This window comes from Copadichromis virginalis, linkage group LG7, assembly GCF_057382275.1.
Source record: "Copadichromis virginalis isolate Kocher_CV1m ecotype Utaka linkage group LG7, C_Virginalis_male_GT1.1, whole genome shotgun sequence".
Lineage (NCBI taxonomy): Eukaryota > Metazoa > Chordata > Actinopteri > Cichliformes > Cichlidae > Copadichromis > Copadichromis virginalis.
The window spans coordinates 17834695-17851628 of NC_140624.1; the positions used below are offsets into that span (position 1 = coordinate 17834695).

The following is a 16934-nucleotide window of genomic DNA, read 5'->3' on the forward strand; positions in this document are numbered from 1 at the left end:
TTAACATGGATATTAAATGAGACTTTTGACCTAGCAATGTAAGATTAAGTGATGGCTCATTAAAGGTGATTCAGTGGACCATAGTTATTATACTATAGTTAAAAATAATTTTTTTCTATTGTTTCTTTTTAACAATGGCATTAAAGGTCCATTCTGTTTTATTTTCTGAGTTGTTAAAGTACCTGCATTTAAAGCCCTTTGGCTGTCTCAGGCGAGCTGAGTCTTGTTTTAACTCAGGGGTAGAGGAATACTGCATATCTGCCCCTGACAGTGATACTGCAGCCGGTATTTATGTGACAGGATCACAGCTATGTGGCTACTTTTGTCAAGGTCTTAAAACTTTTTGAACTTGGCAGCCTAGCTTTTACTCCCACAACATCTCAGGCTTCTTAATGATGTCTTGACCCCTTGAGTGAGGAAATGTAATCTGAGGATGAAACTGCCCATCTGTGTTTTGGCTCTGGTAACAACACGTTTGATCCTTCACTGCAGTTAAAAGCTAATGTAATAAGTGACGATAGTTTGCTCATATGAACTGGTAACCTTCTAGCTAAGGCTGAAGGCTTCCTTAAACCAGCTGTGACTTTGCTTGTTGACTTTGACCTTCACCCTCTCTTAGAATGGCTTATTTTAAACTGGATAATGTCGTCAAGTGAGGAGAGCTTTTTATTTTTAGAACTACAACTGTTTATCACGATTAAATTCGCTTTAATACAATGTAGTAATCAGTAGTACGTTTTTAAAGGTAAAGATACAGAGTAAATAAAAACATATAGATAAGGAGAAGGCTACGTAATATGAAAGCATATATATCATGGAGAGATTATTCAAAGACATTAGCCAGCTAAATTTAAGTGTTGGTAACAGAGAAACAAAATAAACAATCTTCTAAGATAGAAAATGTGCCACAATATGAATCTGGATGAGATCTACTGGTATCTGCTGGTATGGTGTTGTTCCACTTTCTGTGCTGCCAAACTTTTTGTAGCTTGGCTGTCTCTCGCATTATCAAGGCCACAGCAGCTGATGGGACACAGTGCAATGTGGCCAAATATAGCTGTGCAACAGGCAACTCCTGGGAAGAAAGCTGAAAACTATCTGAAAGCCCCTGAGAGCTATTAGACTAAATAAATCTGTTTAGCAGATCTCGAATTCCCTAATCTTATTATCAACAGAGAATACTAGGAATAATAATAATGTGTGCTTTTTTAAATTGTTATTATCTATTAGTTTGTACGTCTTTTCACATAGTTGATTGCTTTGTGTAAACAAAAGTTTAAAAAAAAAGGATAAAAGAGAACAAAATAAGAAAATAGTTGTTAGTTACAGCTTCCCAAAGTACAAGATAATATATTCCAGTATGTTTTTTCTTTGATCACAAATCCAAACCCAATACTGTAACTAAAGGATGGCCTACAGGTCCCAAAAGCCTTAATCATGCATTATTTTTAATGACTAGCAGGGGGCAACTCTAAAAAGAGGTTTTAAAAAGAATTCCAGCTGTTTTGAAGTCTATGGGAAAATAACCATTGAGCTTATGTGACCCATGACCTCAGTAAATCCCTCATAGGTTTTTGGTCTCAATCACTAGTTTTACATTTTTAAATAAAAATATTTTAAAAATACAAGATTCTGTTCATTTTGTCAATTATGGTCATAGTTGCAAGTTGCTTTTGTATGCATATGCACTAATTTATTTCTTGCTTAGTTCCACCCTTTGCTCTTAATATGCGGTTAAAAAAACAAGACCATGGGATTCAGCCTTCAAAATAAGAGTCCACAAATTAGGTGACAACATCACCTGGATTATAAATGTAGTTTGCATCCAAAGCCCCCCAAAATATTAACTTTACACCAAGATATGAGAAAGAGAAGCTTCACAGTATCACGTTCAAAACCTTTAACCTTTGAAATGTTTGCTTGAACATTAATTTAAACTAGAGATGGACCGATCCGATATTACGTATCGGTATCGGTCCGATACTGACCTAAATTACTGGATCGGATATCGGAGAAAAATAAAAAATGTAATCCGATCCATTAAATATCACGAAAGCACCTCACAAAACTTGCAACACACCGTAACTCACCTCAGAACGTTAGCAGTCGGAGCAGTATGCGTCACGTGATAGAGCGGCTGTGGCATGCGGGACCTGTCGGTGGTCTGGATAGCATTTGGAGCTTCGCTAGCAACCTGGCATTTCATCTCCGACAAAGTTATCCCCGAGAGAAGTAAAGCACGTGTGTAAGTCCATCTCTGAATGTTTGTAAAGCATTCCCACGTTAAGCTTAACGAGCGACTGCCTCTTCTTGCTGCTACTTCAATTGTGAAACTGCTTAAATGATCAGCTGATCGGCTTTTCTGTCGCGAGTCCGTGTCTCTAGTTTGTTTTTGGTCCACTTTGCACCAGAAAGAGGAAACCAGCGGCTGAACAACAGCAGCACGTTTAAGCTTGATAAGCTGTTGTTAGAATTTATTTAATATTACTTTCTACACCAGGATCTTTTTCTACGTAGCTGACGGCTGGTAACTGTGCAGGGGCGGATCTAGCAAAGTTTAGCCAGGGGGGCCGATAGGGCATTAACTGGGAAAAGGGGGCACAAAGACATACTTTTCTTTCTTATTCTCATTTAAAATGTCTAGCTTTTAATAAATAATTATCTGACACCCAAAGTTTTAATTTGATGTAAAATGAATAGAAGTCAATTACTGTATATAGTGACTATTAAGTCTAATATATATACCCTAGTAAGCTACAGTACTTTTTACTTTGGGAAGGTACCATCTGTGCAGTCTGCAATTTTGTTGAAGAAAGATGTTGAATCTATTTAATATTTCTTGAAAAAGAATTGATTTCTGTGCATTTTTTTTTTCACACTGCATCAAATTAAGGTTGATTACGTCGATTAAGCATCATGAGGTGGAGCGTGAGGGGTGGTTCCCTATTTTTTATTTATTTATTTTTGTTGTTGCTGGGAGTTGGAACCCTATTAGTTAGGTTGCTTAATATTTACGCTAAGTACTCTTTAAAATACCAGAATAGGGAGGATGGTGTAGGTCTAAGTTTATTAGATTGATCAGTATTGCTGAACTATGAAATATTTTTTTTGTATACAGGTATAACAGAATAGCTTTAGTGTAGTTGTTGTTTTAAACTTGAGTATGAACTTGCAGACTTGCAAAATGCAGCAAGATATTTTAAAAAACAGTTTTGTTGATTAAAAAACACTATATCGGATTCATATCGGTATCGGCAGATATCCAAATTTATGATATCGGTATCGGTATCGGACATAAAAAAGTGGTATCGTGCCATCTCTAATTTAAACTAACCTGAAAATCTGTGAATCTATATTTGTGATACTAGATGTTAAAAAATGTACTTCTCTTCCAAAGGCACAATAAGCTGCAGCAATGTCTGAGGGGTGAGTATTCTCCTAGTACGGTATAATTTGTTTAATATGTTACATCATTCACCTATTTTAAAAAACCTTTCTCAGGTAAAAAAAAAATAAAACAAGTGATCTGTGTGTGTGTGTGTGTGTGTGTGTGTGTGTGTGTGTGTGTACTCATACCACCATGTTGATAATGAAGACCGGTGAGTAAAAATGCCAATGTTCACAACGATTAATTGATCCCTAATCCAAATTCGAAGTTTTATGCACTTCATATGATATTTATCATCTACACTAATTTACCTCCTTTGGTTTTAGTCCAAGAGAAAGCGAAAGTTTGCTGTTACACGCCGACTCCTTTTGAAAGTAGGTCTTATAGATTCAAAGGAACTTGTGTTTTGCATTTGTTGTGTTTGGTTTTTTATTATCATTTTAATTTTTTATAGTTATCATCATTATTATTCAAAAGAGCCATTGTTTTTAATGTTATAAAGAGTGATTCAATCCTTACTATATTTTAGTCCAAACTGCTGAAAAAGGCTGCTGCTATGCTGGTGGTAGAAGGTGAAGAGAAGGAAAGGGAGAAAGAAAGAGTTGTGAATGAGTCATACCCTCCACTGCAGCTGTCAGGAATGTCAGTCCAGGAGCTCCAGGTACTGACCAAACAAATTTTAAATGATCGGTAATTAATTAATTTATGTCATTTAAACATCTTTCTTTTTCTTCTGTACAGGAACTTTGCAAAGAATTACATCGTAAAATTGACGTAGTGGATGAAACACGTTATGATATGGAGGTCAAAGCAGGCAAAAACGAGAAAGAGGTACAAACATTCTGAATCACAGTGTAAAAGTACTTTTTGTATAGTCCTGCGTGTAAAAAATGGTGGTAATATGCTGCCCCTAGTGGTGAACGGGTTGGTTAAAACCTACAGCGGTTAATAACAGCAGGTACTTTCATTGTCAGAGTGTAAACGTTATACACATGTTTGATGTTTGCTGCACAGATTATATCACTCAGTCAGAAGATCATTGAGCTGAAGGGTATAAAGAAGCCCAATTTGAAAAGGGTCAAGAAAACAACAGACGATATGCTGGGTGCATGCACCGAGACCTCCAGACTAACAAAGGCTGATTTCAAGGCCAACCTCAAGACAGTAAAGAAAGAAGATGAAAAGGTAAAAACTTCAAAATGGCAACAAAAATTACACAAAAAACTAAATTAAACTAAATTAATGAGTAATTTAAAATCTGTGTATTTTTATTTTAATAATCATAATTAATATTTAAACAGAGGGAAGAAGTGACGGACTGGAGGAAGAACGTGGAAGCCATGTCCGGCATGGAAGGCAGAAAGAAGATGTTTAATGCTGGACAATAAAAATTTTGCTCATGTTAAAAATAAAGCTATATTAGCAACACATCTTGCTAAAATAAAGCTTTAGTTTGCAATACATAAGCTGAAGTGAGTGAGTTTTTATCTGAGTGAATCAAAACTTGTCAACATGACTTAATGTACACTTGTAAGTAGAAAATACGATACGAGTGCAACAACACTCGTATCGATATTGAACCGTTCGATACAGTGCTTTCGGTTCGGTACGCATATGTATCGAACAATACAACATTTTTTATTTATTTTATCAACTTTTCTTCTGACGATGCTGTCTGTGTTGAGAGCTCAGTGGATCTGCGTTCGACTACTCCGCCTAGGCTGCACTGTCAAGCGCAGATCCACTGAGCGCAGCACAAACTAGCATGACAGAAGCTAAGCTCCTTGCAACATGGCGAATTGAACCTCCCCCACCCTCATTCAGATCTGGCCTTTGGAACTATTTTGGTCTTCATGTGAAGTATGACCCTGAAGGTAAGCGCGTCATGGACAAAAGTAAAACAGTATGTCGGATGTGCCACGCAATGCTCAATTACATTGGTGGGAACTACTGCATTAGCGCAGTTAGCTCGTTAACGTGTTGACGCCGTCCAGCCCCACGCACAGGGCGATCAGGGGTAGCTCGTTGACGGAGATTTGCCGTGTTGTTGCATTAACGTCATTTCAGATTAACGCTGACAGCACTAGTGGGAACAAAATGAATATGACTGCACATTTACGCTGACATCATCCTAGTGCAAAGACAAGTGGAAGCAGACAAAAACAACAAGCACGCATGCTACAAACTTTACCAGAGTCATTTAGACAGCCGTTAGCACATGATTCTCCTTATGGGGACCTGATATGTTTAATATGCTGCTGAGAATATAGCCCAGAAGAAGAGTAGTATAGCTTTTATTTCGGAAAGAGCCATTTCTCTGTAATAAACTCTCTTTTCCAAAGATGAGTGATTTCTCGATCAGATAGATTTATTATTTTATCCCTTTGTTGTTTCAGCAACATTAAATTTAAATTTGAGTTAAAATATATATTTATAATATTAATAAATGACAAATTAAAAAAGCATGAACATTTTTTTGTATCGAAAAAATATTGAACGGTGACACCAAAGTATCGAACCGAACCGTGAATTTTGTGTATCGTTGCACCCCTACTAATTATGTAATAAATTCTAATATTTGCACATTAAAACTGCACTAAAGAAAATCCAGATTATCTGGATTTTGATTTTTCCTTTCAAAGTGTTTTTAATTGTTTATCGCTATTCCAATATCTGCAGTATGTGTGATGCCAATTAAACAAATGTGCCTGTATAAGTGATTTTGCCTTTTTTTAAAATAGATTTTCATTTTTTTCCTATTTTTAAATTTTTTGTATTTTTGCCTGGAAAATGGGAAATCGGTGAAGTGAATTACTGACAGGTGTGTGCAAACATACATGGAAATACAGCATATAAGGGAAAGCAGTTTGTACAATTTTAATTGGCTTGAAAGTAGATGTGGTACTGACCAAATATTGACCTTTAATCTTAAACACAACCTGAACACTCTTGGTAATTTCTTTAAGTAGTCTCCAGGAATAGTTTTACAGATTTCTTAAAGGGCATTTAAATCTCTGTTTTCGATGTTGGCTGCCTTTCATTCCACTCTCTGTTAAGATGATCCCAGACTACTTCAACACTGTTGATGTCCAGGCTCTGGGGAGGCCAGCTCGTGACTCCACTGTGTGTTTTTCTATCCAGGTATGCTTTTACTGCATTGGTAGTGTGTTGGGGACCATTGAAATGAAGCGTTGCCTCAAATGCTTTCTACGTGGTATTGCATGGTAGGTAAATCTGATGGTACTTTTCTGTTTTCATGACTCCATCAATTTTTAAAGCTCTCTAACACCACTGCCTTAAATGCGTCCCCAAACCATGACAGAGCCTCCATCGTATTTTACAGATGGCTGTACACACTTATTGGTTTACCTCTCTCCTGACCACCTCTGTACATACTGATGATGATTTGAACCAAAAATTTCAAATGTGGATTCGTGAGAGTTTTCGTTGATTTTCAATCCAGTTCTGGTGCAGTTTGGCCTCAGCCTTTTCTTCCTGTTTCACTTCCTTAAGAATTGCTTTTTGACAGCCACCCTTCAACTGATGCACTTTCTCATGAGACCTCAGTGAACAGCTGATATACCAACTTAAGGGCCAGACGTATCTCTCTGGTCCCGTGTCAGGTCTTTGTCGGATTGTTTTCTATTTCATAAGGACATGACTTTCAGGTACTGTTCATCTACTGTTTTTAAGACTGCCAATCCTTATTTTGTTCTCTACATGTCCAATTTCCTTTTTATTTGTAATGCACACTGCACATCATGCTGGGATTTAACAAGTTTTCAGCTAATACTTTTTGGGAATCACTTTGCTGGTGCAAAAATACTACAACACCTGTGAAATGCGTGCGTTATCTTTTGTAGGTTTTGTAGATTCAACTAAAGAAATGTGAGCAGATCATCTGCTAAGCAGCCTGTCATCTGTAGACACAGCGTTGGTTCATTCCTTGAGTTAATTACCTGGTATATTCTTGAATCATTAATGATTATCAAAGAAATTAACAAACAAACATTCTTCTGAAAATGGCCACGACTGAGAATGAGTGAAAAAGCAGCCAATATTCAAAGAAACACTTTGACAAACAGACCTTCAGAAAGCTCAGAGAACTGCTGCGTAAGACCACTTTTGAAAACATTACAAAAAGATCAGGCTCCTTTAAGCAAAATGCAAAAAAACGAGAGGTGGCTCAAGATAAGCGCACAGTGTAGATTAACAAGTATTCATCAGTGATAATGGCTCAGTGTTGACATATTTCTACTGCTGGGGGATAGAAGTGTAGTGATATGCAATATACTGGCTGTCAGGATAGAGGAGGCTATTTTGGGTTGGCCACTCAGAGAAGGCAATAGGAGTCATTAAATTTGACTTGAGTTTTCTTGCAGTCATTTAAAGACAGAGACTGATCACACCAACTGGGTGTTCTGCAGAGATTAAAAAAGGTATGTTTAATATATGTGTATGAGTGATGGTAGTGTAGGTTAAGGGTTTCTTTTTCTATTATGATGTTATTACTGACAGGTGCCTTATTAGATTATGACACACACAAAGCTATCATGAAAAAATGTATAAGAAATATAGTATTTTCACAAGTTCAATATTTATAAGAATACTGGCCACATTTATATCTAATCTTGGGTCACATCAATGTGTTTAAACTAATTTAAGTAATTTCGATGTTAATGTGTCTTTTATTCATTTGTAGCAGCTATATACATTTTCTACAAAAATCCATCTTTGTAGATCTATCATTTTAAAAATTAAATTAAACTGATTAAAAGATTTATATTTTTATTCTGATCTGGGTTTTATCAAACGGGACTAAAAAAGGAATATCATTCAAAGTATCTGTGACCCTCAAGCATGCAGTGTTGGCAATTTAAAACTTTTAACTTTCATAACATTTATATTTTAAAAAAAAAGCAGTCCAAGGTCTGGATTACTTTGACTTGTCTCGGTAAAAAGATGTGACAGCATGCGAAGAAGTATAAAAAACAGGCTAGTGAAAATAGTTTACAAAATTGAACCATAGCCTAGAAGCTTGTTAAAACGTTATAATACTGTGATCATGCATTCATACGCTGCTAATAATGCTTCTCTTACAACCTTTTTACCAAAAGTAGATTTTCTCACTTCAGTATTAATTATTTTACAGACAAAAGTCAACCATGGCTGAAGCGTAAGTGACATTTTTTTCCACAGGCATTTAAAAAATATTTTTAACATGTAGAAACAAACTCTTGTTATTTCTTATCCTTTTCCACACCATCATACCCACCACAGATCTGTGAGTTCTTCTAAGTTCTTAACATCTCCAAAGAAGTTAAACAGTTGTTTAACATTATTATTTGAAAAAATGTATTTTTGTCTACTTTTTATTTGTAGAGAAAATCAAAGATTTCTGCAGCCCGCAGACTTGCCCTTAAGGTATTTTCTTCTTTGTTTTTACTAAAACAGATGAAATATGCATAGCAAAACTAGAAAGCTGTTCATTCAGGAGTCCATATTAGTTATTTATTATCAGTTATTTGAGTCATTACGTGCATTTTCTACAACTTAGACCAAGCTGCTGAAAACAGCAACTGTGATGTTGGAGGATGAAAAGGAGCAAAAGAAGCTGAAGAGAGAGACGACTTTGAGGGAGAGAGTCCCTCCACTTCAGCTGTCTGGTTTGTCTCTGCAGGACCTTCAGGTATGTGCAGGTCACTGCAGAAGCATCACTGAAATAACACAGTGGAAATGCCCCACACATAAGTAACTCTCTAATGTGTACAGATGCCATGCATATACACCATTTTCATGTGTGCTGTTTTCTCCATCTTATTTTTGGTAATTTATGACACTGGAATGAGCAGGAATCTTTTTTGCTCATGCTCTTCTGTTTAACAATTTGATATTGTTCTGTTTATGTAGGCTCTGTGCAAAGAACTGCACCAAAAGATTGATGTGGTAGACGAAGAACGGTATGATAGTGAAGTGAAAGTTGCCAAAAACAACAAGGAGGTTTTTCATTCTTTATGACCTTCAGAAATGGCTTTCTTAACATTACATGTTTTACTTGTCCTTTTTTGTCATTATATCTCAAATGTTATCATTATTTAGAAACAGGTTCTGCACAACAGCATAGTTCATTCTTATCATTTTAATGTGTTTCCTGCAGATTGAAAATCTTTCTCAAAAAGTCTTTGACTTAAAAGGAAAGATGAAGCGGCCTGCTCTCAAGAGGGTGAAGATCTCAGCTGACGCCATGTTGGGTGCTCTGCTGGGATCCAAGGTCAAAGAGTCTGTGGACTTTAAGGCAAACCTGAAGACAGTGAAGAAAGAGGAGGAGAAGGTAAGTGCCACAGTCAGTGTGTTAAGATCACTTCAGGTAACTTGACCCCTTGGCTTAAAGTGTTTAATCTGAAATAATGGTTACATTCGAGTTACAACAAGTTGATAGTATTGCTCAAATGATTTCCGGGTTATTTTAGGGAAACATTTCACTAAGAATTATTTTCTTCCTGTGAACAGAAAGAGGAGGTGACTGATTGGCGTAAGAATGTGGAGGCCATGTCTGGTATGGAGGGCAGGAAGAAGCTATTTGATGCCGGACAATAGATTCACGTTTTGGACAGCACTTAAAATAAAATCTTAATGTCACGGTGCACAATGAGTAACTACAAAGTGTATGTTTTAGTGTCAGTGTGTTAAAAGACTTGCAAAAATATTAATTGGAGTGAAAAAGTATGTTTTACAAATACACAAATTGCACTTTGTTGAAGTTTTATCTGGTTTGTATGTTCACCACAGTCAGAAAACAGCAGATTTTGCTTTTATTCTTTATCTTAAAATCTCTGTAAAATACTATCATCATCATAATAACAACAACAATAATTATAATAACAATAAACTTCTGATGCAGAAACCTGCCACTGTACTTTTTCTTTTATATCTTTTACGTACTTTTTTTTAAAGCCACAGAAGTTGTTATAGCACATACCGTTGCCACACATCAGCACCTGCAGAGTTGGGGGGAAAAGAGTCTGTTAACTGAGTGAGAAATTGGAGTAAAGCTCTTTTCATTCCGATTTTTAACTATTTCATTCAAATATTACAAAAAAAAATGATTTGCAAGATGAAAAAACACACAGGGTTGCAATTTTCCCTAACTCGACAGAAATTTAATGTAGCAAATGCAGTACGATTGTAGATTAGGTGGTGCACGATGGCAAAGATACATAAAACATATTAAATAAAAACTCAAAGAGACAGTGGGAGGATTATTATTATAAACCTCAATAAAAAATCTAACAAAAAGGTCGTTTTAATTCTCACTTTCTACAACTAATGCACTGAGAACCTAAAATGAGGACAGGGAAATTTTGTGATTATGGAAAGTAAATAAACATTTTAAGTGTGGTGAAGATCGCAGCAATTCATGCGACCAGCACACTGTCTGCTAGCCTGATATGCACATCATTAGAAAGTGGAAGTAAATGTAAATGTAGAGGTTTTTATTCTGGTCGGCCAGGCAGAGAGAGTTTACGGAAAATATCCCACTGATCACATTATATGAAGTGCAGGATGAAGGATTTTGGAGCTTTTTCTGTGCTAAGGACCACTTTGAACTTTAGTGTACCACTCTCAACGTTACTGTACCACTAAATCAGTGAGATACTACTTCAAAACAAATATTAAGAGTCTAAATATAGCATTTAACTATCTCAGACTTGCACTTCAGCATTCTTATTTAATTGTTTGCTGTCTACCAATCCTTGTGTGAGGATGTGAGTTGCAGCCTTTTGAGTGAACATAACTCCCGGTTACAACACTGATGCAAACTGAACTCTACACTGGCTCAGTTTACCACCAGCCCTGACGAGCACCTGTCCTCATTTCTCTATTCCCCTAAATAAAGCAGGACAAACCTTTGGTGTTGTTCTAACTCCAAGCTGTTCCTGTAATGTGCTATCACAACTTGCAGATGATGTGCACTAAATATACTATTTCTGACTTTTTGCAATGAGATTTTAAAACCCCAATAAAGCAATTGTGATGTGTATCAGCTGTGCCCACTAGAAACTACGCTGTAGGAAAGTATTTTCGATAGTGGCACTATAGATGGACACGTTAGTTTGATAAATAAAGCTGCAGAGCAAATACATGACAACACTCTTAGTTGATTTCTCCCTGCTGTTTGACTTCTTAACAGCTGGATCTGATCTGACTCTGGTATAATGTGAATGTGACTGACCTGACATAAGTTTAATAACGTCTTTAAATACTTCCTGTCACATCCACTAACAGGTGGACACCCAAAATTCTGAGCCAAGAAATTAAGTTTAACTGTCTTCTATTCGAAAATTGTAGTGATGCATTGCACAACATTAAATTCTTCTCTTGGTGAACAAACAGTAGCAGCAGCACAGACAAGACTCTATTTTAGACACTCGTTCAGTAGTTAGTCGTTAGTACAACACTATAAAATGGATTGACTGCCTGTCAAATAGTCATTAGTGCTTGTCTGTCATACTCACTGACTCATGCATGCAGTTTTGAGGTGCATCTAAGCGAACTGTCTGGCATCATAGGGACAGATTCCTGATCAATATCCAGTGCAGTGGATACACAGTTATTGCTACTACTGTCACTAACATAGAGCAGAGCACTGTCTTGTCCTTTCATAATGTTATCCACTAAGAGCAAATTAAACACTGTTGTCTTCCATGTATGTCTATCCACCTCTATATTACAACAGAGAAACTGAAAAATAAAAAGCTTTGAGTAAAATGCTCAAATTCATTGATCTGCTTTAACAGGACAATTAATGTGTGGGGTGGGTATATAAACATCATATCACCAATACTCAGCATACAGCCCAGCTGTGCTAAACATGCAGAGAATTTACTATATTTGCATCCGTCCCAGCATCACATTTGTAAATATTGTTTACAATATTTAAACATAATAACATAATATATGTGTATAGTATCCTATAATGTGAGAAAAGTCATGTTGCGTGTAAGAATCATATATAAGAATTATATTTAATATTTTAAATAAGAAATGCATCACTCTTGATGCATTTTTCCCCCCATTCAGATTATATTGTGTTAGCAGGGGGAAAGTGATCAACTGAAGAGGAGAGAGAAGCTGCTCTGACAGAGTTCCTCCTCCAAATCCGTCTGGTAAAACTCTGTTGAACTGCAGAGCTCCTTCAGTGACAGACTGCTGCATCCTAGATGCATGAAGGAGCGTTTCCACAGGTCCTTCCTCCCTGAGCTGTCAGACTACAATCAAAACTGCTCCCAACAAACATAGATGTTTACATCAGCGCTGTAACAACTTCTGCTGTTATAACTTGCACATTACTTTTCTCAGTTTACATATACACTAACTTATTGGAAGTTACATGCCTACTTTTTAATGCACAGGTACAATACACAATCTGTACTTTTCTGATTATTCTAAATATTGTTAACTGTTACGCCCCACTTAAAAACGAAGTGCTGACTGGGGTGAGGGGTAACACAAAGTGAAAGAGAAAACATGAACTACTGGAGAATAGATGTCATTGAACTTGATTTATTGCCCAAAACTACTACAGTAAAAATAAACACAGGGAAGCTCTTTTCTTCAGGGTCTCCAAGGCCAAAACAACAAACAAAACCCCCCTTTTAGCTAAAAATCAAACCAAGGGCCCGTTCTTCGTACGTCGCTTACTACATCCAAGATCAAATGACACATCCAAGACCAAATCATCGCGCTAACCGTGAGCTCGCTATTCCGGTTCTCCGAACACACCTGCTGTTGACGATTAGTATAGCTGGATGAAGTAATGTGAGATCACTGGGTGTCGTAAAAGGGGCTACGCATCGATAGTAGAAACATTGATCGGCAACCCTCTGATTGGTCGGCAAAAATGTCGAAGGAGCGCGCTCGGTATTTTTCGGCAGCAGAGCAAGAACTCTTGAGTGAGGGATTTCAGGAGTTTCAGAGTTTAATCAGAACGCAAGGGAACACTGCAAAGGCTGCAAAAGCAAGGAGAGAGGGCTGGCAGAAAGCTGCTGACAAATTAAACTCGTAAGTAATTTAATAATAATAATAATAATGGAGTTGATTTATATAGCGCTTTTCAAGGCACCCAAAGCGCATGACAATGCCACTATTCATTCACTCTCACATTCACACACTGGTGGAGGCAGCTACGGTTGTAGCCACAGCTGCCCTGGGGCAGACTGACAGAAGCCAGGCTGCCATATCGCGCCATCGGCCCCTCTGGCCAACACCAGTAGGCGGTAGGGTAGATTTATCATATCACACTATATTATCCAATATTATATTACATTATATTATATTATAATATGTTATATTATATCCCCTTTCACATTAGAGCCACAACAGGACCCACTAGAACATGGGAACAAGTAAAAGTGAAATATAAGAATATTCTACAGAATGGTAATGTTTATCACTTATATTGCTTTTCGTCTCTTGGAAAGAGACCCTGGAATAATCTGTTTGTTTGTTCATAACAGCAACCAAGAAAAGGGCAGAGCAAAAAAAAAAGACAGGTGGTGGTCCTGCACCCCCTCGTCAACAAGTTGGTTGAGTAAATAATATCCTCACGGGAAAATCGATATCTCTCAATTAGCACACTGTCGCGTTGAGCTAAAGGATCCTGTCTGTCCGGGCTTTGGAGCGTGATGTCACAGGGGTGGGCGTGGAAAGGATTTTGGCCCGATCCGCCATTTTGGGGGTCTAAGTAAGGAGCGAAAGCATAGCCATGGTTCGTACTTGCTCGCGTAAACGGACAGGACATGGCTGCGACAGGCTTCCCAAATCCACCTTCGCTTTTATAGCCGTGGTCGCTCATCTTGATTACACGAAGTAATTTACAATTACTACTCTGAAATATGAATTACATCTGTAATAATCACATACATGTAATAGAATGTTAATAGTACATTTCCCTTTTTTAGGAAATGACCTGTATGTATCTGTGTGAAATCAATAAAAGGATCAAGTGCTGCATTATCTTCAGTTACATTGATGTTATTTATTTATGGTGAAACAGTGGTGGAATATCGCTGTTGCTTTCTTATAAATGAAGCGGACATACCTGCATGGCCGCGATCTAATCCTGTTTACATAAAGTAAACCTGCTCCCGAGCAGGTTTACGCTTACGGCTCTGTTGCTATGACAGCAAGTCCCGGATGAACTTCGGGGAACCGAACGATCCAAGATCACGCAAAATCGTCAACAATCAAATCCAGCTAACTTACTTAGCGAGGTACGAAGAACGGGCCCCAAGTACTCTCTAACCAAAACAAAATACAATGGCTGAGCTCCCTGTCTAACCAAAAACAGGAGAAAACAGTTGAAACAAAAATGGCAATAAGGGCACACCTTTGCTTACAATAAAAGAAAGAAAACCAAAGTTTCACAGAGTTTAAGTTCTCACTCACTCACTCACTCACACACACACACACACACACACACACACACACACACACACACACACACACACACACACACACACACACACACACACACACACACACACACACACACACAAAGGCCCGCTGCCCAAAACACTATAGCTCACAGCTCTGGCAAAAATGGGGGAAGTGGCAGGGGTGTGGCAGTTTAGGATGGCAGACTATATGCCGTGGCTGACGAGCTGGAACACACCTCAGCTGTGGCTCATGAGGCAGACCTGCAACACAAGAAAAGGAGAAAAAAAACTCTTCTACAGAGGGAGAGCCACTAGAGGTCAGCGACCGTAACATTAACTATTTAAACATCTTTCAGTATCCTGCTCTGTTTGCACACTACAACCTGGGTTTTCCACTTATCTGTACTCTAATTTGTATAACTGTACAGTACTCTGCTTTGGTAACTATTGTCCAAGATGTAAAATATGTAAAAATTGTGTTTCTGTTCTGTGTCCTGTTCTGTTTGTATATGTGCTTTTTTGCTGCTAATACAACCAAATTTCCCCTTGTGGGACAATTAAAGAATTATTCTATTCTATTTATATAGTCCATAGGTAAATAAATAAAAAAAAATTTAAATGTCAAAAAGGAGAATAGACAGAAAAGGGTTTTTCGAAATGTTTTAAAGGTTACTGTAAAATTACTCTGTTATGAAGGCAAAATTAATAAATGCTACCTCCAAGTGGCAGCACGGCTCTAACAACTTAACCACATATAATAGAAGCATAAAGCCCCTTTTTGAAAACTTGGTCCTGGCTTCATAGGTTCCAGTATGACTTAATATACAGCAATATTCCCTATATTCACCTTCCTTGAATTCTGGTTTAAGTCTTCATTGTGGTCTTATTCCCGAGGGAAATAAAAGCAGCCAAAAATAGTGCTTTGAAAGAGGTGAGACTGAAACAAAACTGTAATACTGCAGGTTTACAGCCTGCAGTTAAACAATATGAAACAACAGATTCTGTGAAATTGGTATTAGCTAATGATTCAGAAAATTCTGCAAATGTATAATCCTGAGCAAATGCTTTCATGTGTGACATAAAATATCTTTGCCGTTCCAACTATTCTCTCCCAGACTTTGGAATAGCACCGTACAGTGTCTCTATTTATTTTGGCCTCTGTACTTTTAAAAATTGTGGTGTGCAAGATCAACAGAAAGCTGGGAGCTAATTGGAAACAATTTGGCTGTGAGATTGTGGCCTTTTCCTCAGTAACCCATGGGAATTTTAAATGTGACTCAAAGGTTGCATTATTCAGCTGGTTTAAATCAAGACAAAACACATCTGTAAATTATGGACATCTTATTAGTTTGGAGCCAAACAGCTATTATTCTGATATAATGACACTCAAAATAACAGACATTGTAGACTCTAAATTATAGTTGGAACAATAATAAATTGGTTACATGTCAAAAATGGGGTGTTGCTCAATCGTGAGGTTGAATGCCAGTAAAAGAGATATTATTTCCTAACCACAAATTAATCTGTTAAAGTAACAATTAAAATCATTTTTGCTGGATGTTTTTTTTATGTATGTATTTATTAAAGTGTGTGCGTGTGTGTGTGTGTGTGTTATTATTTTAGAAAATATGGAAGCAAACATGTGGTCGAACATGAATGTAAGAAAATGGATAGATTTCTTTACACTATTTGTTATCTGTATATTATCTTGTTTTGTGAACTGCAAGAAAGACAAAGACTTAAAACCAAGTGACTCCTGGAATAACAACACTTGCTGACTTTTTAAACTTAGTTAAAGCTTTTCTTCAGTTAGAAAAGCGATCAGCTACATCATTATTAACACCTTACTAGTATTGTGTTGCTCTGACCTATCAGGGCATGGACACAACACCACTAGACTATCCTGTGATGTCTGGAACCAGAGCACTTGCAGTGGTTCCTTTGGATCCTGTGGGTTGGCTTGAGTTTTGCTGGGGCCACCGATGATGAAGTGTGCTCTGGCAGATCTTGTAGATATTCATTTGGTTTGGGATCTGAAGAATGTGGAGGCCAGACTCAGAGCCTGGGGTTCTTGGTGTTTCTACTGCTATTTTTGCCATGCATTGGGA

At 37.3% G+C, this 16934-nt stretch overlaps 2 protein-coding genes and 1 long non-coding RNA gene across 4 annotated transcripts; 2 read left to right on the top strand and 1 right to left on the bottom strand.

Moving 5' to 3' along the window:
• Positions 1 to 3551: 3551 nt before the first annotated feature.
• On the top strand, positions 3552 to 4854 carry LOC146704858 (troponin I, slow skeletal muscle-like). The gene is made up of 5 exons (XM_085462286.1): positions 3552 to 3762; positions 3918 to 4049; positions 4130 to 4219; positions 4403 to 4573; positions 4690 to 4854. Exons 2-5 carry the CDS (start codon positions 3945 to 3947, stop codon positions 4774 to 4776), a joined length of 453 nt encoding a protein of 150 aa, XP_085318412.1. The 5' UTR covers positions 3552 to 3762; positions 3918 to 3944; the 3' UTR covers positions 4777 to 4854.
• Positions 4855 to 5203: 349 nt separating this feature from the next.
• LOC146704859 (troponin I, fast skeletal muscle-like) lies at positions 5204 to 10291 on the top strand. Of its 2 annotated transcripts, none has more exons than XM_085462284.1 (7): positions 5204 to 5262; positions 6530 to 7827; positions 8541 to 8812; positions 8946 to 9077; positions 9299 to 9388; positions 9546 to 9719; positions 9899 to 10291. In XM_085462284.1, exons 4-7 carry the CDS (start codon positions 8973 to 8975, stop codon positions 9983 to 9985), a joined length of 456 nt encoding a protein of 151 aa, XP_085318410.1. In that variant the 5' UTR covers positions 5204 to 5262; positions 6530 to 7827; positions 8541 to 8812; positions 8946 to 8972; the 3' UTR covers positions 9986 to 10291. The 2 variants fall into 2 exon arrangements, with proteins under 2 accessions (XP_085318410.1, XP_085318411.1); XM_085462285.1 differs by having other exon boundaries at positions 5208 to 5262; positions 6446 to 7827.
• On the bottom strand, positions 9485 to 14530 carry LOC146704860 (uncharacterized). Its single transcript, XR_014921225.1, has 3 exons — positions 14490 to 14530; positions 10331 to 10386; positions 9485 to 9689 (listed from the first exon to the last, which is right to left on the bottom strand). It is a non-coding gene; the product is annotated as an uncharacterized LOC146704860 (long non-coding RNA).
• Positions 14531 to 16934: the final 2404 nt, after the last annotated feature.